Source organism: Mobula hypostoma, chromosome 8, assembly GCF_963921235.1.
Source record: "Mobula hypostoma chromosome 8, sMobHyp1.1, whole genome shotgun sequence".
Lineage (NCBI taxonomy): Eukaryota > Metazoa > Chordata > Chondrichthyes > Myliobatiformes > Myliobatidae > Mobula > Mobula hypostoma.
In genome coordinates, this window is record NC_086104.1 from 86,226,713 (window position 1) to 86,250,674 (window position 23,962).

The 23,962-nt window shown below is 40.0% G+C and overlaps 1 protein-coding gene across 6 annotated transcripts in view; it reads left to right on the forward strand.

Annotated features, from left to right (window-relative positions):
* The window catches only part of ralgapa2 (Ral GTPase activating protein catalytic subunit alpha 2), a 538,758-nt gene that overhangs the window by 215,447 nt on the left and 299,349 nt on the right, over positions 1-23,962 (forward strand). For all 6 annotated transcript variants that reach the window (XM_063056244.1, XM_063056246.1, XM_063056245.1 and 3 more), the window contains 5 exons: positions 3,297-3,437; positions 4,176-4,276; positions 10,467-10,560; positions 11,909-12,091; positions 22,774-22,905. In XM_063056244.1, the coding sequence (XP_062912314.1) occupies positions 3,297-3,437; positions 4,176-4,276; positions 10,467-10,560; positions 11,909-12,091; positions 22,774-22,905 (651 nt within the window). The remainder of the gene's footprint in view (positions 1-3,296; positions 3,438-4,175; positions 4,277-10,466; positions 10,561-11,908; positions 12,092-22,773; positions 22,906-23,962) is intronic.

Genomic DNA, 23,962 nt, shown 5'->3' on the forward strand with positions numbered 1-23,962 from the left:
AAGAGATTTGAAAGAGGGAGGGGGAGATCTGAAATGATAGGGGAAGACAGGAGGGGGAGGGATGAAGCTAAGAGCTGGGAAGTAGATTGGCTAAAGGGAAACAAAGCTGGAGACATGGGAGAAAGAAAGGGGGAGGGGAGCACCAGAGGAAGATAGTCATAGTCATACTTTATTAATCCCGGGGGAAATTGGTTTTTGTTACAGTTGCTCCATAAATAATAAATAGTAATAGAACCATAAATAGTTAAATAGTAATATGTAAATTATGCCAGTAAATTATGAAATAAGTCCAGGACCAGCCTATTGGCTCAGGATGTCTGACCCTCCAAGGGAGGAGATGTAAAGTTTGATGGCCACAGGCAGGAATGACTTCCTATGACGCTCTGTGCTGCATCTCGGTGGAATGAGTCTCTGGCTGAATGTACTCCTGTGCCCAACCAGTACATTATGTAGTGGATGGGAGACATTAACCAAGATGGCATGCAACTTAGACAGTATCCTCTTTTCAGACACCACCATGAGAAAGTCCAGTTCCATCCCCACAACATCACTGGCCTTACGAATGGGTTTGTTGATTCTGTTAGTGTCTGCCACCCTCAGCCTGCTGCCCCAGCACACAACAGCAAACATGGTAGCACAGGCCACCACAGACTCGTAGAACATCCTCAGCATCGTCTGGCAGATGTTAAAGGACCTCAGTCTCCTCAGGAAATAGAGACGGCTCTGGCCCTTCTTGTAGACAGCCTCAGTGTTCTTTGACCAGTCCAGTTTATTGTCAATTCGTATCCCCAGGTATTTGTAATCCTCCACCATGTCCACACTGACCCCCCTGGGTGGAAACAGGGGTCACCGGTACCTTAGCTCTCCTCAGGTCTACCACCAGCTCCTTAGTCTTTTTCACATTAAGCTGCAGATAATTCTGCTCACACCATGTGACAAAGTTTCCTACCGTAGCCCTGTACTCAACCTCATCTCCCTTGCTGATGCATCCAACTATGGCAGAGTCATCCGAAAACTTCTGAAGATGACAAGACTCTGTGCAGTAGATGGAGAGCAGGCAAGGAGTGATTGTGAGAGGGAAAGAGAGAGAGAAAAAAGGGGGGAATAATAAATGAATAAATAAATAAAATAGGGGATAGGGTAAGAAGGGGAGGAGGGGCATTAGCGGAAGTTAGAGAAATCAATGTTCATGCCATCAGGTTGGAGGCTACCCAGACGGAATATAAGGTGTTGTTCCTCCAACCTGAATGTGGCTTCATCTCGACAGTAGAGGAGGCCATGGATTGACATATCAGAATGGGAATGGGACGTGGAATTAAAATGTGTGGCCACTGGGAGATCCGGCTTCCTCTGGTGGACAGAGCATTGGTGTTCAGCGAAATGGTCTCCCAGACTCCCTTCTTACCCCATCCCCTATTTTATTTATTTATTCATTTATTTCCCCTCCCCCCTTTTTCCCCTCTCACAATCACTCCTTGTCTGCTCTCCATCTTCCTCTGGCGCTCTCCTCCCCCTTTCTTTCTCCTGTGTCTCCAGCTTTGTTTCCCTTTAGCCAATCTACTTCCCAGCTCTTGGCTTCATCCCTCCCCCTCCTGTCTTCTCCTATCATTTTGGATCTCCCCCTCCCCCTCCCTCTTTCAAATCTCTTACTATCTCTTCTTTCAGTTAGTCCTGACGAAGGGTCTCAGCCCAAAATGTCGACTGTACCTCTTCCTATAGGTGCTGCTTGGCCTGCTGTGTTCTACCAGCATTTTGTGTGTGTTTCTCTTTTTCTTGAATTTCTTTTGGGACAGATTTGATTGCTCCTCTCTAAACTCCCTTCACCCCTGAATAGGGCGCCCTAGACCTCTTCCCTGTCGTTTACCATAAACTATTGGGCATGGTGGTTTGTTTAAAAAGTCACAAGGTTTAAAAAGTTGACTTTTTTGGTGTATGTTAACTCTTTTGTGGATGGATTTGTTCTAATAGGTCCTAGAAACTGCTGCCTGTTCCCTAAATAGTTCTGCAATTTGTGCAATAAAACTAAAACACAATCTATAGAAGAAAAATACATTTTCAGTTTGTGAGAAGCATTGCTTCAAAAGGAAATTTTTTGTTTGGTCTGCAGATACTGTAGATTTTGTAAATCAGCCCAGGATTACTACTTATTTGTCATCATTTTGTGCATTTATTGGAAATCATCTGCTCTAAAAATTATTACCAACTGCTCAGAGTTTATGTTTAAGTTTAGAATTATTTCACAGATATGTAAACTTATTTGATTGCTATAGAAGTTGCATTTTAATTGAAGGCAAATTTACATTGTTGAAGTAGATCTAATTTGCTCAGGCCTATCTGAGTTGTTGTCTGTAGCCTCTCTACACCAGGGCATCGAGGCCCTGAATTACTTAACATTCCAGCATTTGGGCCTGAGCAGTACTAGTAATACTCTTTTTAAAAAAAAAAGTCTGCCCTGAAATTTTTATCCTCAGTTTTACCAGCTGTAAAAGCTGCCCTGTTGATAGTAATCTTTAAATGCCTCATAATAATTAAAAATAATGATAATATTCTTTGAAAAACATACCTGGCAACCAGTCATATATTATGTGCAAAAGAGAAGTTGCGCTATATTTAAAATAATTACTTTGCTTTCAGAGTGGTGAGTATTTTTAAACATAGAATATTGATGGGTTATGTTTAGAATTGTTTCTGCAAGTATGTCATTAAGTTCATCTGTTTTTGTTAGTTTACTATGCAAATATTATTTGTAACTCAGTTCATTTTTGAATACGCTTTTTTTTGCTTCCCTATAATAGTTGACTTATCTATTGCATAGAATATATTTCATTTGTCTCAACAGTTTATGTCTTTTATAAAGTACTTCTATGATACTTAGGAATGTTTACAATGAGGATTGTGAGTAACACTTAAATCCTTGATGCAAGTAATTTCCATGTGGGTTGACAGTGGATGATGGCAAATTCTATTGATTGGTAAACAAAAGTCCTTAGAGACAAGGATTAAATATAGCATTAAAAAGAGCGATTGTCATGCCATCCTAATTAGACTTGATACATTGCTACAGACTGGTCGGCTTTCACAAGTTACTGACTGAAGCTGAGTACCCGATCTCATGTGTCTGCATTAAAATGTGTTAGGGGGTTGCATTGTTCCAAGGATAACTAGTGTTTTATGCTTACATTTTAACAAGTTCTTTTTCATGAAGAACACTTTTAAGATGAGTATATTCCTGAAGTTGGATTCTGTCAATCATTCCCATACCTGTTGTGTGTGTTTCTGTGTATATACATATATAGAAGATGAAGAGCCCCAACAACCAGACAGTATACTAGATAATGAAGAACTCATTGCTGATACATCAGAGCACGAACAAAAGCTGACCCATAGCAGCAGCACTTCTGACATTGCTGAACAGCTATGTACTGATCGATTGCAAGGTAAGATGAAAAATAGTTAAGGATTTTAAGATCTAAATAATAGTATTTTTTTACTGAAGGCTGATCATTATCACTTGGATGGGAACTCTATCTAATGAGGGTGGGAATGAAGATTAAACGATTAAAAAAAAACAAAATCCCTGAAATCTAAAAAGTCTATTGGGGCTAATTGAGTGGATTTATCCAAGGCTCAGCTATTGTGTTTTACAAGGAAGAATAAATATTGGTCAATATCCTGACAATTAAACTCAAGTTATGAGTATAAACAAGAATTTATCAGCTTTTTGGATGGTGTGAAAATATAGACCTCCAGTACAAAATGACAGACTTGTTGCAATAATGCCTTTTGGTAACTACTATTATTAGAAAATATGCTTTTAGTTTTCAAATATATGTTTTGACTCATAAGAATGGGATTTCAGGCAATTGTAGGATGTTTTATAATATACTTTCTCTTTTTCTTAAAGTGACTAAGCAGTGGACTGTACTTTCTGTACAGATGCAAATATTAAATAAGTTACTCTGCCTTGTCTTTCTGCAGTTTATTTTTAAGTATTCTTTAACAGCTGGGCATCATTCTGTATCTACAATCTATTGAAATTCTTTTTAGTAAACAGATAGAATGAATTAATGAAATAAACATTATGATTATGAACAAAGCAAAGTTGAAGATTACTTTATTGTGAATTTCAATAGATTTGTGTATCATAGATTTCAAACTTCTTTTATTTCTTGTAGGAAAAAGAAGAGAACACTCATCTAGTTTCAGTAACTCTGAATCAAAGATTACTGTTGCTGAAAACAGACAGTCTGGAGGGAAAGAGAACAAGGCTCCAATTGTAAGCTCATGTACAAACAGAAGTAACCTTTGTAGTATCTGTCAATTTATAATTAAGGGAGGATCAACTTTAAATAATTATGAACTTCAAATAATGAAGTTAAACTGCAATAAAACTCAGAAAGAGTGCAGGTTTCAATTTGTTTATAAAGGTTGTGACTTTGTTCAATGAATGCTTATTTTAGTTAGATACAGAATATCCATTTTTTGATGATCCTTACAGTCACTTCAATATTTTAAATCTATAAGTTTTTGACGAATAAACTCTTCTTAGGCTTCCAGCTGGGTACAGGTATCGATTTTAACCAGTGTTTCGATGACAAATTCTGGATCTTCATCAGCGATGATGCCTGAGTGTGTCTAGTCTGGTGGTATTTATACCCCCATCTTCTGTCCCTCCTGATTGATTAGTCCTCATCCAATCAGGTATCTGCTGTCCCACCTTGTTTCCAATCGAATTTCAGTGCTAATTTAGAGCAAGACCTTCTGCTTTGTTAAAATCCTTTTTCTCCAGTTTTATTTCAATGTCTTCCTTCACTAGGAAGTCCCACAAGCCATTGGTGTGACACAGAATTTTAACAAAGACAAAGGTCTTGCTCTAAGTAAGAACTAGAATTTGATTGTAAACAAGGTGTGACAGTAGAAACCTAATTGGATGAGGACTAACCAATCAGGAGGGTCGAACGCGGGGGTAAAATTACCACCTGACTAGACATGCCTAGGCATCATCCCTGATGTTAATGGCTGAGTTTGTCGTCAAAATGTCGGTTAAAATTGATACCTGTATCCGGCTGGAAGCCTGGGAAAAGCTTATTCGTCGTATATACTGGAAAAGCACTAGATCCTTTTATGTGTAGGTTTTTTGGTAATAGTGGAATTAAAAGGTAAAAATAACATGCCTAGGTCTATCTGACCTAGACGAGTGTGATGGGATTCTGTGAACACGATCCAGTAGCGGTGGTTGGTCAGGAAATACAGTAGGGAATGCATCTTTTAAAAGTTGAGAAAAAAACTTCATGGGGTTGTTAGATTCAACAGCTTCACGCACCCCAATCATTCGTAAATTCTGCCGACGCATCCTAGATTCCAAGTCAGAGTTTTTAAAAGTCAGAAAGTCAAGTTTCTTCTTCATTACATTAATTATTTCTTCGATTTTCCCCATCTTAAGCTCACTTTGTTGCGCAGATTTTTGAAGATCAGATATAGCCGACTGATGTTCCGCAATGGATGTTTGCATCTTATCGATTGAATCGGCAATTTTCTGGAGATTAATTGAGATCTCCGTATGAATCAGGTCCGTAACAGAACCTGCAATTTCCGTACGAATCATCTCCCTAACAGAGGTTGAAATTTCCCTCTGAATTAACTCCGATATCGCTTTCAAAGTCACCGGTGATTCAGTCGGAGGAAAATCCATGCCTTTCGGTTTAACCGGAGGTTTACCATCCTTGCCGTCTTTCCCGTTCTTAGACATAGCAGATCTAAGTTCCATCCAGATATCAGAGAGTTCAATTTAATTCAAAGTATTGTAAGAGTTGATACCTTAATGGTTAATTAAAGTATAGCTGATCATAGAAAAAAAAACTCAGAGGTAATGGAGCGAGTCAAGAACGCAACTTCACTCCATGAGCGCTACCGGAAGTCCCCGAATTCAGATTTCCAAAAGACATTTAACAAAGTGCCACATAAGAGGCTACTGCATAAATCAACAGCTCAAGGCATTGGAGGAATTATGTTTGTATAAATTGAAACTGGTCATCACATAGTTTGAATAAATGGATCTTTCTCATTCTGGAAGGATATAGCTAGTGGACATCCTAGAAATGAATTTGTGTTTCAGTTATTTATGGTTTACATCGATGACATGCAGAAGAGTACATAAAGTAAGGTTTCCAAGTTTGCTGATGAGTTGGAAGTAAGTAGGTTGGCACATTGTAGTTCTGTAATGGTACGTAGGTAGCTTTCATTGCAAAGGATTGGAATTTAATAATAGGGAACATTTTTCTATAGTTGTTTAGGGTATTGATAAGATCACACCTGAACTGCCATGTAGATTTGGTCCCTTACCTAATAAAGGACATAACAGTGTTGGAGGCACTGTAATAGATATTCACCAGGCTAATTCCTACAAGGAGAGGGTTGTCCTATTAAGAGAGGCAAGACAGTTTGTTATGTATTCGTTGGAGTTCAGAAGAAAAGGGCTGGCCTTTAAATATCTTAGGGTGTTGTGACAAGGTACAGTAGATGTTGAGATGCTTTCACTCATTGGAGAGTCATAAACAATGGAGTACGATGACCTTTTTTTCCATTTTTAGATATGGGAATGATAATTAAAACAGACAGGTGTACAAATTTATTTTCACATAGGGTATATCTCTGGAATTGCCTGTAGAAGAGTAGATCCGCAAAAATATTTAAAGGGGCGATAGATAAATATTTGAAAATGAGGAATTGGTGGTTATGAAGAACTGGCACAGAGGCCAGTTTAGATCAGCCATGGTTGTATTGAATGGTGCCATTGGTTTACTCCTACTCCTATTTCCTTGTGTCCTTGTGACTTATAAGGAAGATCTGTCATAAGTAAGTATCTAAACATTTCTTTATATTCAAAAACACAAGAGATTCTGCAGATGCTGGAAATCCAGAACAACAAACACAAAATGCTGGGGGAACTCAACAGGTCAGAATTCTTCCAATGTTTTGCTTGTGGTGGTTTTTATACTCAAGATGTTAATTGGGACAGGAAAGCCCAGAGTTTCGTAATTAAGTGTTTTTTTTTTCTGAAGTATTTCTTGTTGCCCAGTATGCTTTTGCAGGTGGTCCCTGAGCTGAACAATATGAGGCCTTGCAGTAGTAGGGTCTCAAAGTTGTGGAAGAACATGGGTAAATTAGAACTAACCCTTCTCATGAGGCTTCTCTTGAAGACTTTCAACAATCAGCAAAGCCCCCAAATCAGTTTTGCCAGCTGTTAAAACTATAGTGTTTTCATTATTTTAGTATGTCCCTAATGGGTGCCACTTAGATGCACATTGTGCTAAGCAAGAGTAGGATTTGTTTGGACCAATTCCCTTCTTCCTAATCTTGAAAATTTTTGTTCATTTATTTATTAAGAAACTTCTTCATTTTTAGTATCATAATGAAATAAGATGGAGTTACATCAATTTAAAGAAAACCGCCACTTTAGTAACTTTTTCAACCATAAAATCCAATGTTAATGTTTTTAGGTCAAAAATCCAGGGGATGTTAATGGAAAATAAATTAATATCTCTTGATAATCCAAGATCTTTCTGACCCAGGTATCTGCATCCGCTATAATTGTAGTTGTAACGTTGCATCTATCTTACTTGTGTATCTGCTAATGGATAACCTCTGCACTGGTTTCAGTAACGAATGCAACCTGCAGATTGAGTCCATTAGAAAGGTCGGCAATGTGTCAACCTACTGCATCTGTTCCTTTCTGACCTTCACAGACACACCCACAACCTCCCCCACCCCCCACCCCCAAATCTGCAGTATTTCAGTTGATCAAGTAAATGCAGGTGGGTTATAAATTAGGGAAGTCAGATATTGAATGTTGTGAGCAAATAGCTAAAGGATTTCATTGGGTCATACAGCATCTGTGGAAGCAAATGAACAAATCAACATTTCATGTCAAGACCCTTCATCTGGATTGAGACAACACACATAAAAGTTGCTGGTGAACGCAGCAGGCCAGGCAGCATCTCTAGAAAGAGGTGCAGTCGACGTTTCAGGCCGAGACCCTTCGTCAGGACTAACTGAAGGAAGAGTGAGTAAGGGATTTGAAAGTTGGAGGGGGAGGGGGAGATCCAAAATGATAGGAGAAGACAGGAGGGGGAGGGATGGAGCCAAGAGCTGGACAGGTGATAGGCAAAAGGGATATGAGAGGATCATGGGACAGGAGGTCCAGGAAGAAAGACGGGGGGGGGACCCAGAGGATGGGCAAGGGGTATATTCAGAGGGACAGAGGGAGAAAAAGGAGAGTGAGAGAAAGAATGTGTGTATAAAAATAAGTAACAGATGGGGTACGAGGGGGAAGTGGGGCATTAGCGGAGGTTAGAGAAGTCGATGTTCATGCCATCAGGTTGGAGGCTGCCCAGATGGAATATAAGATGTTGTTCCTCCAACCTGAGTGTGGCTTCATCTTTACAGTAGAGGAGGCCGTGGATAGACATATCAGAATGGGAATGGGATGTGGAATTAAAATGTGTGGCCACTGGGAGATCAGTAGGCCTCCGGGTCCAACATATTATTCTCCGTAAGCCTCTGAGTCCAACATATTATTCTCCGTAAGCCTCCGGGTCCAACGTATTATTCTCCGTAGCCTCTGGGTCCAACATATTATTCTCCGTAGCCTCTGGGTCCAACATATTATTCTCCGTACTGATGTCTACTATAAGCCTACTGACTCTCACAGCTATCTGGACTATTCCTCTTCTCACCCTGTCTCTTGCAAAAACGCCATCCCCTTCTCGCAATTCCTCCATCTCTGCCGCATCTGCTCTCAGGATGAGGCTTTTCATTCCAGGATGAGGGAGATGTCTTTCTTTTTTTAAAGAAAGGGGCTTCCCTTCCTCCACTATCAACTCTGCTCTTAAACGCATCGCCCCCATTTCACGTACATCTGCTCTCACTCCATCCTCCCGCCACCCCACTAGGAATAGGGTTCCCCTGGTCCTCACCTACCACCCCACCAGCCTCCGGGTCCAACATATTATTCTCCGTAACTTCCGCCACCTCCAACAGGATCCCACCACTAAGCACGTCTTTCCCTCCCCCCCACTCTCTCTGCATTCCGCAGGGATCGCTCCCTACGCAACTCCCTTGTCCATTCGTCCCCCCCATCCCTCCCCACTGATCTCCCTCCTGGCAATTATCCGTGTAAGCAGAACAAGTGCTACACATGCCCTTACACTTCCTCCCTTACCACCATTCAGGGCCCCAAACAGTCCTTCCAGGTGAGGCAACACTTCACCTGTGCGTTGGCTGGGGTGATATACTGCGTCCGGTGCTCCCAATGTGGCCTTTAATATATTGGCGAGACCCGACGCAGACTGGGAGACCGTTTTGCTGAACACCTATGCTCTGTCTGCCAGAGAAAGCAGGATCTCCCAGTGGCCACACATTTTAATTCCACATCCCATTCCCATTCTGACATGTCTATCCACGGCCTCCTCTACTGTAGAGATGAAGCCACACTCAGGTTGGAGGAACAACACCTTATATTCCATCTGGGTAGCCTCCAACCTGATGGCATGAACATCAACTTCTCTAACTTCCGCTAATGCCCCACCTCCCCCTCGTACCCCATCTGTTACTTATTTTTATACACACATTCTTTCTCTCACTCTCCTTTTTCTCCCTCTGTCCCTCTGAATATACCCCTTGCCCATCCTCTGGCCCCCCCCCCCGTCTTTCTTCCCGGACCTCCTGTCCCATGATCCTCTCGTATCCCTTTTGCCTATCACCTGTCCAGCTCTTGGCTCCATCCCTCCCCCTCCTGTCTTCTCCTATCATTTTGGATCTCCCCCTCCCCCTCCAACTTTCAAATCCCTTACTCACTCTTCCTTCAGTTAGTCCTGACGAAGGGTCTCGGCCTGAAATGTCGACTGCACCTCTTCCTAGAGATGCTGCCTGGCCTGCTGCGTTCACCAGCAACTTTTATGTGTGTTGCTTGAATTTCCAGCATCTGCAGAATTCCTGTCATCTGGATTGAGAGTTGAGGGAAGATGGCAAGTATAAAGAGGAAGGAAGAAGGGTTGGAGCAAGAGTTAGCAAGCAATGGGTGGATTCAAGTGAGAAGGGGTGATAGGCAGTTAGAGGAGGGAAGAATGGAACCAGCAACCTTGTACAAAAGAGACCATTCCAGGAAAAAAAAGGGTTTAAATTCCTTTCTGATAAAGGAACTTCTGTTATTTTTTCTCTTTTATAAAAGCTGCTATCTGCCCACCTGAGTCTGCTGAAGTTTGACACTCCCAAGTGGATGCAGAAATTAGTTGTAATGGGCCAGTCCTGATGAAGAGTCTTGATCTGAAACATCGACTCTTTATACCTTTCCATAGATACTACCTCACCTGCTGAGTTCCTTCAGCATCTTGTGTGTGTTGTAATGAACCTGCAATAATGTTAACGTTAAGAAGAAACAAATGCTTAAACTCACTTTTTTGTTGCAGATCACGATACAGAGAAGCAGTAGCACTGGTGACCCAGAAAGTAATTCAGATGAACTTCAGCCACCTCGAGAAGGATACAATTTGAGAGCTAAAAGTGAGACTTGAATTCATTAACATTTTGGTTCATTAGGCTTTAGAAGGAATTTTGAACTTTTTAATTTGCTAGGGCTCAGGTGGGCATTTAACTGTGACAACTTTCAGGTGGCAGTAAATCTGTTGTCATAAACATCTTCGTATCAATTATACTGAAGTTTGAATGTCCTTTCTTTCATTAATGACAACTTCTTTTTAGCTTGAAGCTAAGTGCAGGAGTTTACAGAAGAATTTGCAAGAGAATTTTTTTTAATGCAAATGGGCCATTATCAGGATCTTCAGTTTAAGTAATCGGGTCACTAGCATCAGACTGATTTTCTATAATTTGAAAAGGCCAGCACATTCACCATGAATCTGAACTGTTAAGATAAAGTTATATCTCTAGAGTATTCAAAACTCAGAAGTCCTATGGAGTTCCTTTGCAATTGAGGGAAAAAAATTAAATGCTGGGAATGTGAAATAACAAAATGCTAGAAGTGCTTTGAAGGTCAGGCTGCATCTGTAGAGAAAGAGAAAAGTTAACTTTTCAGGTCAATAAACTGTCATCTGTTCACTCTGCTTCTTTTTCCTCAGAATGGTGCCTGTCTTGTTGGGTATTTCAGCACCTTGTTATCACTGCTTTCATATTGTAGCTTTTTTGTGCCTGTTGTGACTAAAACCTTCAAATTACTAACTTGCCCATTGGATTCCTGCATCAGCCATTTTAGATCTTCTTGTTCAATATCATTTCTTCCTTTCTGAATTTTTAGTATGGATCACTGGGATCTATAACTATCCCTTATAGTATAAAACTTTTTTTCATCATGTGGGTGAGAACAGTTGTGACAAGTTATACTCTTACCAATTGTTACTTAAAAGCCATAAGGGTGGTGGCAATCGCAGTCAGAGTGAGTTTAGAAATACAGTAGTCCAGCAGTTTGATGTACATAACTGGTGGTTACATATGGCAGTTCCTTGGAGTGGTGGGGGTGGGGAGAGCAAATATGATGATTAAATGTTATAAATTTGGACACTAATGAAGTCCATGAGTATCATGTTAATCTTGTAATTACTTTGCACTTTTGATGGAAGGTTATGATCAGTTTTCAAAACCTTCCTCCTTTCTAATTGTGGATCAACACAGTAATTCTGTGTTTGGGAATGTTACAAAAGCTTCAAAACTTTAAATATGTGTAAAACTATTTTTTTGGTTCAAAATGTTTTGTTAAGAAAAATATTTTCCAATATGAAGCCCTAGACAATTAAATATTTTGAACAGCATATTCAAAAAGATTACATAATATTCATGGTACTACAGGGCAACCAATATTCCATGCATATGAAAGTGACCTTTTTGTCTTAACACTTAGGTGGGAGTATTAGCAGTGAAACTTCAAATGGTGTGAATAATTTCAGTGAAACGAAGATTTCCTTAACTCAGTGGAAGAGATTTGATGAAGGATCAGATATCAGTGCAGTGGATGGTGCTGTTGATGCAGATACTACTTGCAGCTGGCAGAAGGTGAATTCTTCCAACCCTACTGTCCTTGCAGGTAGGAGATACAGAGAAGCAGAATTAATAGTTTGATGGTATTTGTTTTTGCATTCTTTAAATATGCCACTTGATGCATTGAACACTATTAGTTCATTTTTGTAGCCAGTAGACATATGGTACATACTGTAATTTAGATTAAACCACTTAGTGTTATTTGCAGTCTATGAGAAAACATAAGAGCTGCAGAAAACCAATATACTGCACTTACTATGGTGATAAAAGGGAAGAGTAGTAGTTTTAATGGAATTGTAAATTGAGTATTGAGATTATTTAGAATCTAATACAAGAGTGTACAAAATGTTCAAGTATTTGACATGCTAAATATCAAAAAATAATTGTGAATGGTGAATAACGAAATGATAATTGTATAAGTGATATGAAAGTTTATTCTGAGATCTGAGAAACATTAAAGAAAATGGCAACATTAGAATAAAAGAAGCGATAAAATGACCACTTGAAGAAAAATGTTAAATTCTATCTAAAATATATACTGTAAATTAGCACAGTGCAGTCAGATTCGTAATCAGGTTTATTATTGCTGTCCTATATGATGTGAAATTTGTTGTTGTGCAGCATCAGTAAAGTGCAAAGACATAGGATTACCATAAATTACAAAATAAATAAATAGTGCAAAAATAAAAGGAATAATGGGGTTATGTTAGTGGGATTATGGACCATTCAGAAATCTGATGGTGGAGGGAAAGAACCTGTTTCTGAATCATTGAGTATGGGTCTTCAGTCTCCTGTACCTTGTCCTTAATGGTAATAATGAGAAGAGGGCATGCCTCAGATGGTGAGGGTCCTAAATGATGGATCTCCTCGGTGGAGAGGGTTGTGCCTGTGATGGGGCTGGCTGAATCTAGAACCCCGTGCATTGCAGCCTCCATATCAGGCTATGAAACAACGAGTCAGAATGCTCTCCACTGTACATTTATAGATATTTGCAAGAGTCTTTGGTGACATATCAAATAGAATGTAGAACATGTACATAGGATAGTGTAGCGCAGAAACACAATGTTGTACTGAATCAATTAGATTAGTAATTTAATGGCCAACTAAACTGATTCCTTCTGCCTACACAATGTCTATATACTGTATTTCTATTTCCCTCACATTCATGTACCCATCTAAACATCTCTGAAAAATCCCCAATTTATCTATCTCTACTAACACCCCAGGCAGTGTATTCCAGGCACCCACTATTCTCTGTTTTTAAAAATAAAAAGATTTGCCCCTCACATCTCCTTTGAACTTGCACCTTGCACCTTAAATGCATGCTCTCTGATATTAGACACTTCCACCATGGGAAAAAGATAGAATCCATCTACTGTTTCTATGACTCTCATAATTTTACAAACCTCTATAAGATCTCCATTCAGCCTCTGCTGCTTAAGAGAAAACAACCCAAGTTTGTCCAACTTCTCATTATGGTATATGCCCTACAAACCTCATCTGCAGCATCAGGGCAGCAACCTATAAACCTCATCAGAACCTTCTTCAAAGCCTCGACATTTTTCCTATAATGAGGTGACCAGAGCAGCATACAATACTCCAAATGCAGACTAACTGGAGTCTGATAAAGCTGCAGCATAACATCCTGACTTTTGAACTCAGTGCCTTGACTCGTAAAGGCAAGTATGGATGTAGCAGCTCTTTCCCATTGGTCGTTTTGAGTGCCATGGCAATGGTGACCAGTTCTGTGCACCACAGTGTTTCAACAATAGCACATGCGAGAGACTTGCTCGCTTTTTTTTTGTCTTAAGGGTCTCCTCTTCACACTGAGGTCACGGCCAATGCTGAAGAACCATTGAGAAAGTATGCTGCAAGTATAGGAGGGCCCACATGCGGATTACTCTTGTAGTTCTGTAACTTGAGGAGACTTAATGAAGTACTTGTTGAGTTTGTAGTGTTACTGAATATTTAATGTCACAGTTTTTGTAACTTAGGGTGGCTTAGATGAGTACTTGTTTGACTTAGATGTTTGGTTGATAGTTTACTGTTGTTTATAAATGGTCATAGTCATATTTTATTGATCCTGGGGGAAATTGGATTTTTGTTACAGTTGCTCCATAAATAATAAATAGTAATAAAACCATAAATAGTTAAGTAGTAATATGTAAATTATGCCAGGAAATAAGTCCAGGACCAGCTTATTGGCTCAGGGTGTCTGACCCTCCAAGGGAGGAGTTGTAAAGTTTGATGGCCACAGGCAGGAATGACTTCCTATGACGCTCTGTGTTGCATCTCAGTGGAATGAGTCTCTGGCTGAATGTACTCCTGTGCCCAACCAGTACATTATGTTGTAGATGGGAGACGTTATCCAAGATGGCATGCAACTTGGACAGCATCCTCTTTTCAGACACCACTGTCAGAGAGTCCAGTTCCATCCCCACAACATCACTGGCCTTACGAATGAGTTTGTTGATTCTGTTGGTGTCTGCTACCCTCAGCCTGCTGCCCCAGCACACAACAGCAAACATGATAGCACTGGCCACCACAGACTCGTAGAATAAATGATTAATATGCTTACTTATAATCAGTGTATTGTGTCTCGCTTAACAAACCCATCTACCTGCTTCCCCGTAACACTTCACATTTTGCCAGGTTAAACTACATCTGCTATCTCTCTGCCTATACCTGCAACTGATACATATCCTGCTTTATTTTTTGCCAATCTTCTACACTATCCACAACGCCACTAATCTTCGTATCATCTGCGAACTTATTAATCCACCCATCCTACATTTTCACCCAGATTATTTATATATATCAAAAGCAGCAGAGGTCTCAGTAGAACACCACTAATCACAGACCTCCAGCTAGAATAAATCCCTTTGACCACTATCCATTATCTTCTATGGACAAGCCAGTTCTAAATCCGAGTGGCCAATCCATGGATCTCATACATCTTAATCTTCTAGATGAGCGTCCAATGAAAAGAAAAAAGAAAAACCTTACTGAAATCCATGTAGACAACCCTCATCACCTCGTCAAAAAACTCAGTTAAGTTGGTCGAACATGACTTGCCCTGCACAAAACCTTGCTGGCTCTCCCTAATAGGCCATGGTTTTCCAAATGCTCATAAATCCTAACCCTAAGAATGCTCCTCAGTAACTTCCTTACCACTGACGAGAGACTTAACCAGTCAATTGTTTCCAGGATTATCCCTGGTTCCCTTCTTGAATAATCGAACAAAATTAGGTACTTGCCAGTTCACGGAGGTGCAGTCATCTACACAGGTCTTGAAGAAGTTGGTGACAACTGTGCAGTATTCATTCAGATTTGAGGATGAATCCCTGAATATTATCCAGTCCACTGACTTAAAGCAGTCCTATCAGCACTCCTCCACCTCCCTTGAGCATATCTTCTTGATCCTCACCACTAGTGCTGTGGTCTTTAGTCTCTGCCTATATGCTGGAAGTAGAAGTACAGCCAAGTGATGGGACTTTCGTAAGTGTGGGTATGGGAAGCATTCTTCATGACGATATAACAGTGGTGCAGTATGTTGCCTCCTCCTGTTCAACAGGTGATATTTTGCTGGTAGTTCAGAGACTACTTCAGGCTAGCCTGGTTGAAATCCCCTAAAATGACAGGGAAGGCGCTGGTGTGCTATGTCATGACTACTGTGTGTTCTCCCAATTTCCCGTTCCTGAAGTCAATTTTCAGTTCCTTAGTCTTGCTGATGTTTATTGCAAGGTTGTTGTTGTTGTGACACCACTCAACCAGCTGATTTATCTCACTCCTGTATGTCTTCTCGTCACCATCTGAGATTCTGCTGACAACAGTGCATCATTAGTGAGACTATAGATGGTGTTTGAGCTGTGCCTAGTTCCACAGTCATTGGTGTTGAGAGAAAATGGTGAGCATGGGGGCGGCACAGTAGTAGTTAGCACAACGCTTTACAGTATTGGCGACCCAGGTTCAACTGTCACTGCCTGTAACGAGTTTGTACGTTCTCCCTGTGACTGTGTGGGTCTCCTCGGGGTGCTCCAGTTTCTTCCTGCAGTCCAAAGATATACTGGTTGGTAGGTTAGTTGGTTAGTGTAAATTGTCCTGTGATTAGGCTAGGATTAAATCAGTGAGTTTTTCGGCAGTGTGGCTCGAAGGGCCAGAAGGGCCTATCCCACACTGTATCTCAATAAATAATAGAAATAAAACATACTTGAGATGTGGTTGTGCTGAATTTCAGTGAGGAGGAGATGCTTTACCGATCCATCCTGACTGTGGTTTTCCACTATGTTAATGGAGTAGGTGAATCTTTTATATAACGATACTAAGGCTAGGTTTTTTTGTTTAATTACAGATTTTTTTTACTCTGTTGAATCTAAACTCCCATTGCTCTGTTGGGACTCATGTTAATATCCCCTGGCTCATAATGCCTTAATTTCATCACCATGTACTTAGAAGTTTAATTAGCTTTGAAATATCTAGTTCAGACCAAGTTTGAGGCCAGGCCATGGAAGGGACTTGGTGATAATGTTTGTGTGTCAGAAACAGTGTGTTAGAAAATAGAGCTGGGAAGTTGACCCTCATGGTTCATGCAATATTATTAAGGAGCAGCTTGTAAATATTTTTAATCTGGTTTCACTCTCTTACTAAGTGTACTTTACACTCCAGAATTATTCTGTGGATTTAAGATGCCACTATTTCTCATCTCCAAGAGCAAATATATTTATTTTTCTCCATTCATTGCTCATTTCTGTTCCAGTATTAGTGACAAGGTACAGTATATTGTTTCCTGACTCCACTGTTACTTACCAGCCCAATGCTTGCTTCAGCATTCATTCAAATCTTGCCAATTCAATAATATTTCAGATTCTTTTAGATAGACACATGAACATTCAGAGAATGAAGGGACATAGACCAGAAAGGATTAGTTTAAATTAGCATCATAGTCTGCACAGACATTATGGGCCAAAGGGCCAAAATGTTGTGCTGTACAATTTCATGTACTAAATATGTTGTGCTGCCTCAATGCCGTTTTCTCCTTTTATCAAAAAAAATCAATCTCCTTCTTGAATATCTCATCAAGTAAGTCTCCACAGCTGCCTTGAATCAGAAATTCCAAATATTCTCTGTACTCTGAAAAAATTTCTTCCTATCTCCGTCTCAGATTACTGAGTCCTTGTTCTGGGGCTCTGAATCCCTCATTCTAGGCCTCTTAGCCCGGAGAAAACTCATCCCTTATTGTGTTCCATTATAGGAGTATTAGAGTTTCAGTAAGATCACCTCTTGTTCTTCTAAACTCTGGAGAGTATGCCAGGGTCCTGCATGCTTGATTCTTCTTCATAGGATCTGACTCCCCCATCCTAGGAATCAGTCTGGTAAATCTTCTTGGTACTTCCTCTGTCAGAAGTTCTATATATTTCTCCTTGAGTGAGAACAGACTTGTGCCTTCTTAGAAATCTTTTTTTTACTGTTATATTCAGACCTAACTGTAATAAAAGCTAACCTACTCATCTTTCTAACTTCTCAGTGTACCTTCCCATTGACTTTAGCAATTAGTGTATATGGCATTCATGTCCATCTAAACACCGTTGCCATATAAAAAGATACTCTGGTTTACTATTCAAATGGATGACATGGTGTCTTGCTACATTATATTCCATCTTCTGTGTCCTTTACCACTCACTTTGCCTCTTTATTTTCTTCAAGCCTCTTTGTATCCTCATCAGACCTCACAGTGCCATGCTGTTTAATAATACATAACCTGACATAAATATGTTATACATGGTGCCCTCATTCAGATCATTGATGTTGAATAGGGGCAGGTGAGGCCCCACCATATCATTAGACTTCTATAACATCTGTCAAGGGCAGACATATTGAATCAGATACAGATGTTGACTGGCTATTTATAAAACTTCTTAAATGATTGCGCAAAATGTTTCATTTAACATTTAATTGCAGAAGCACCCTTTAGTTGTATCATTGAATTTTTCTTTCACCTTTTTCCTAAGAATGTCTCTTTACAAAATTAACTTAAGAGTTTGTAAACCACACATTATGAACATCATATATTGTTATAAATGCTCCCCAAAATTGAATGAGAAACAAAAATTCAATAAGAATGGAATGGTTTGGCAATTAAGTTGAGAAATTCTGTGCTAAAAGTTGGGTATAACAACTTTTCCTGTAATTCTATTTATTCCAATAGTTGTGATTAATTTCACTCTGGTTGTTAAGTCATGGAATAGAAATGATAACATTGTTTTTCATCCAGAATCAGTGACCTCGACACTTGATGTATAATTGAGTGTTTTATTTGTATATAACACAGAATCAGAGAGGACAGGAAAATTTTTAATTGGGGAAGGGTAAATTATGAGGCTATGAGGCTAGAACTTGCAGGTGTGAATTGGGATGATGTTTTTGCAGGGAAATGTACTATGGACATGTGGTCGATGTTTAGAGATCTCTTGCAGGATGTTAGGGATAAATTTGTCCTGGTGAGGAAGATAAAGATTGGTAGGGTGAAGGAACCATGGGTGACAAGTGAGGTGGAAAATCTAGTCAGGTGGAAGAAAGCAGCATACAAGAGGTTTAGGAAGCAGGGATCAGATGGGTCTATTGAGGAATATAGGGAAGCAAGAAAGGAGCTTAAGAAGAGGCTGAGAAGAGCAAGAAGGGGTCATGAGAAGGCCTTGGCGAGTAGGGTAAAGGAAAACCCCAAGGCATTCTTCAGTTATGTGAAGAAAAAAAGGATGACAGGAGTGAAGGTAGGATCGATTAGAGATAAAGGTGGGAAGATGTGCCTGGGGGCTGTGGAAGTGAGCGAGGTCCTCAATGAATACTTCTCTTCGGTATTCACCAATCAGAGGGAACTTGATGGTGAGGACAATATGAGTGAGGTTGATGTTCTGGAGCATGTTGATATTAAGGGAGAGGAGGTGTTGGAGTTGTTAAAATACATTAGGGTGGATAAGTCCCCGGGGCCTGACAGAATATTACCCAGGCTGCTCCACGAGGCGAGGGAAGAGATTGCTGAGCCTCTGGCTAGGATCTTTATGTCCTCGTTGTCCACAGGAATGGTACCGGAGGATTGGAGGGAGGCGAATGTTGTCCCCTTGTTCAAAAAAGGTAGTAGGGATAGTCCGGGTAATTATAGACCCGTGAGCCTTACATCTGTGGTGGGAAAGCTGTTGGAAAAGATTCTTAGAGATAGGATCTCTGGGCATTTAGAGAATCATGGTCTGATCAGGGACAGTCAGCATGGCTTTGTGAAGGGCAGATCGTGTCTAACAAGCCTGATAGAGTTCTTTGAGGAGGTGATCAGGCATATAGATGAGGGTAGTGCAGTTGATGTGATCTATATGGATTTTAGTAAGGCATTTGACAAGGTTCCACATGATAGGCTTATTCAGGAAGTCAGAAGGCATGGGATCCAGGGAAGTTTGGCCAGGTGAATTCAGAATTGGCTTGCCTGCAGAAGGCAGAGGGTCGTGGTGGAGGGAATACATTCAGATTGGAGGATTGTGACTAGTGGTGTCCCACAAGGATCTGTTCTGGGACCTCTATTTTTCGTGATTTTTATTAACAACCTGGATGTGGGGATAGAAGGGTGGGTTGGCAAGTTTGCAGACGACACAAAGGTTGGTGGTGTTGTAGATAGTGTAGAGGATTGTCAAAGATTGCAGAGAGACATTGATAGGATGCAGAAGTGGGCTGAGAAGTGGCAGATGGAGTTCAACCCGGAGAAGTGTGAGGTGGTACATTTTGGAGGGACAAACTCCAAGGCAGAGTACAAAGTAAATGGCAGGTTACTTGGTAGTGTGGAGGAGCAGAGGGATCTGGGGGTACATGTCCACAGATCCCTGAAAGTTGCCTCACAGGTGGATAGGGTAGTTAAGAAAGCTTATGGGGTGTTAGCTTTCATAAGTCGAGGGATAGAGTTTAAGAGTTGCGATGTAATGATGCATCTCTATAAAACTCTGGTTAGGCCACACTTGGAGTACTGTGTCCGGTTCTGGTCGCCTCACTATAGGAAGGATGTGGAAGCATTGGAAAGGGTGCAGAGGAGATTTACCAGGATGCTGCCTGGTTTAGAGAGTATGCATTATGATCAGAGATTAACGGAGCTAGGGCTTTACTCTTTGGAGAGAAGGAGGATGACAGGAGACATGATAGAGGTGTACAAGATAATAAGAGAAATAGATAGAGTGGATAGCCAGCGCCTCTTCCCCAGGGCACCACTGCTCAATACAAGAGGACATGGCTTTAAGGTAAGGGGTGGGAAGTTCAAGGGGGATATTAGAGGAAGGTTTTTTACTCAGAGAGTGGTTGGTGCGTGGAATGCACTGCCCGAGTCAGTGGTGGAGGCAGATGCACTCGTGAAGTTTAAGAGACTACTAGACAGGTATATAGAGGAATTTAAGGTGGGGGGGTTATATGGGAGGCAGGGTTTGAGGGTCGGCACAATATTGTGGGCGGAAGGGCCTGTAATATGCTGTACTGTTCTATGTTCTATTTTGCTTTGTATTTCTTTAACAATAATTATTGAGTGTCTTGATTGCTTGGGGTGATCTGCGGGTTAATAAGTATATCGGAAATCATTGTAAAATGACCATTTGTTAGTATGAGTGCACTGGATCATATGATTCAGTTATGAAGAAAGCCTTTTAATTCACACACTCAGAAATCATCTCTCTACTTATTCCATTTCATCCCATTGTGACATGTTATTGCTTTTGAAGTTTACCTGACTGAGAGGACTATTCAATGTTTTGATCACTTGTGAATGGTGATTTCCTGACAGAAGTACTAAATGTATCTTTGATGTATTTTGAATCTGTGTCTACATGTTTAATTTGATGCTGGGTTTTGGAGGTCTCTTTTGGAACTTTGTTTTACCTGAAATGTTTTTTCCAATGTTGTGTCTCACTTGTCTCCATTCAGGCCTGAAAGTGTGAAATTTATTAAATTTTTTAGCATGTGGACAATTCCCTGACAGTGACTATATGTTACATTTTATTATAAACGTTTAATTCTATATTTTGGCTTAATTATAGAAATAAAAATTATTTTTGTAAGCATTAAATGTTAAAATCCTTCTGGCAAAAGTTAAGGATTTTATGAGAGAAATTTATAATGTATAATTTTTGTTCTTAGACTAAGTTAAGTTCTGTTGTGAGATCTTTGAGATATTTCAGATTTAAAGTATTTCCTCGCTTGCTTTCCTAATTATGTTTGTTTTATATGGCTGTTGATATTTGTGACCTTGCTCATCTTCCTAAACTCATGGATTAATCTTGGGATTTTTAGGTCAACTTGGCCAGAGTTTGGGGTACACTCGATGGCCACCTAATTGGGTACCTCCTGTACCTAATAAAGTGGCCACTGAGTGGATATACATAGTCTTCTGCTGTAGCCCATCCACTTCAAAATTCAATGTGTTCTCCATTCAGAGATGCTGTTCTGCACAGCACTGTTGTAACACAAGGTTATTTGAGTTACTGTCACCCTTCTGTCAGGCAATTCTCCCATGACCTCTCTCTTTAACAAGGCATTCTCACACTCAGAACTGCCACTCTCTGGATGTTTTTTGTTTTTCTCACCATTTTCTGTAAACGCTGGAGATTGTTATGCATGAAAACCCCAGGGAGATCTGTACATACAGAGATAATGAAGCCACCCTGTCTGCCGCCAGCAATCATTCCGTGGTCACCCCTCATTCACTAGAATTCAAGGAATAAGGGGAGAACTAATTGAAACCTATGGAATGGTGAAAGATCTTGATAAAGTGGATGTGGAAGGGATGATTCCTATGGTGAGAGAGTTTAGGACCAGAGGACACAGCCTCAAAATAGAGGGGCATTCTTTTAGAATTGAGAAAAGGAGGAATTTCTCTAGCCAGAGTGTGGTGAATCGTGGAATTTGTTGCCACAAGCAGTTGTGGGTGCAAGTTTTTACGAATATTTAAGGCAGAGGTTGATGGATTTTTGATTGGTCCAGGCATAAAGGGCTATGGGGAGAAGGCAGGAGATTGGGGCTGAAAGGAATGATAGATCAGCCATGTTGAAATAGCACAGCAGACTTGATGGGCCAAATGGCCTAATTCTGCATCTATGTCTTATGGCCTTATAGTCAAAGTCACTTAGATCACATTTCTTGTCCAATCTGATGTTTGCTCTGAACAACAACTGAAGCTCTTGACCATGTCTGTATGCTTTTATACATCAAGTTGCTGCCAGGTGATTGGCTGATTTTCATTTGCATTCAGCTATATCTAATAAAGTGGCCACTTGAGTGTGTAAAAAAAACATTAATCAGAAACTTGGAGGAAGAAAACTTCTCTGTTCTATGCACAATCCGTTTTGGAATGATCCTGAGCCTTGCACTTTTAAAAACATGTTTTAATTTTATTTTTGAAAAATCAGTATTTTACAACAAAAGTAAATGACAGCAACAAACAAAATGCTGGTGGAACTGAATGGGTCAGGCAGCATCTGTGGAGAGAGTACCACTGACTTGTCTTCTGTTGTATAGTTTTATGTTTCTGAAGTTTATGTGAATCCCAATTGATCTTGGAAATTATTTTAGAAATGATTAAAGAGCTTTAAGCTTTTTGATGTTTGTGCTTTACATAAGATTGACTTTTACATTTTGTAATATAGATTTAGTGCATTAATTCAGTCAACTTCATGATGTATTCATGATGTATACTTTTCCATTCTTTCTTAGGATCAAGCACTGCATTTTCAACTTGTGCAGAGCCACAACTTCCCAGCATTTCTTCAGTTTACTCTATACAACCTGAACCTAAGGATTCACCCACACTCTTGGATGAGAAGCTGCAAATTCCCGATGATTTAGGTACTTTATTTGTTGTTCCATAGGTTTTTTTTCAAAATCTCATTTGCAGGAAATTTAGTTGGCTCATTAAGTTGACTGCTTTTGCAAACAAAATTGTTCAAATGTTTTGTGTGAACAATTTTATTATTCCCTTGCGGCAATGAAAATTTGAGGAGATAATGGACCATCACATTGTAATCAACAGCGCATTGCAAGCAAATGTGTGAAATGTTGATGTTAAAGCATGTGAATTAAGGATAAGTCAGCCTTCAATAAAACAGAAAAGCAGCAAACCAAAGTTCAAAAGAAGTTCAAAGTACATTTATTATTAAAGTATGCACAACCTTGAAATTTGTCTTCTTACAGGCAGTCACAAAAGCAATGAAACCCAATAGAACCTGTTAAAAAGACTGTCAAACACACAGTGTGGGGGGAAAAAGAGCAAATAGTGCAAACAATAAAAAGTAAACAAATAACACTTAGAACGAAAGTGAGCCCATAGCCACGAAGCCAGTTCATTGTTGTAGCCGCTTCAGGAACCCATTAGTTGCAGGTCACAGCCTCAGTTCAGTGCAGAGATGAATAAATCTCGCAGAGCAGCGAGCTGAACACCAGCTCGTCCCTTGACTCTGGCCCCTACATCCAACCTTTTCAATTTGGCCTACACAGGCCAGATCTACTAGGATAGTGACTACGGTGTTCTAAACAGAGGACAATTAGTGAAGACTATTTGATCTAGCAACATTACCAGCTATGTTGTTGTAGTGAAATAGCAATGTAAAGAACTTAATTAGGACTTGCATGTGAATAAAGCCATGGTGTTAACTGAGAGAAATTAAGTTCTGTGGCAGACTAGTACACACTGAGATAGCAATACTATAAAAAATTGTTCATTAAAAGGAAAGGTACGGCTGGGGTCACTCCTCCTACATGGAGATTGGAGGGGAGTACGAACGTACCAGACCGCCAGTATCACTGAAGTCCTGGATCAGACCAAATGAAATGTTATAACTAATGTGGCTTGTTATTACTTTGTTTACAATAATTCAGAAAGGAGTTCCTTAAACCATTTATTGTA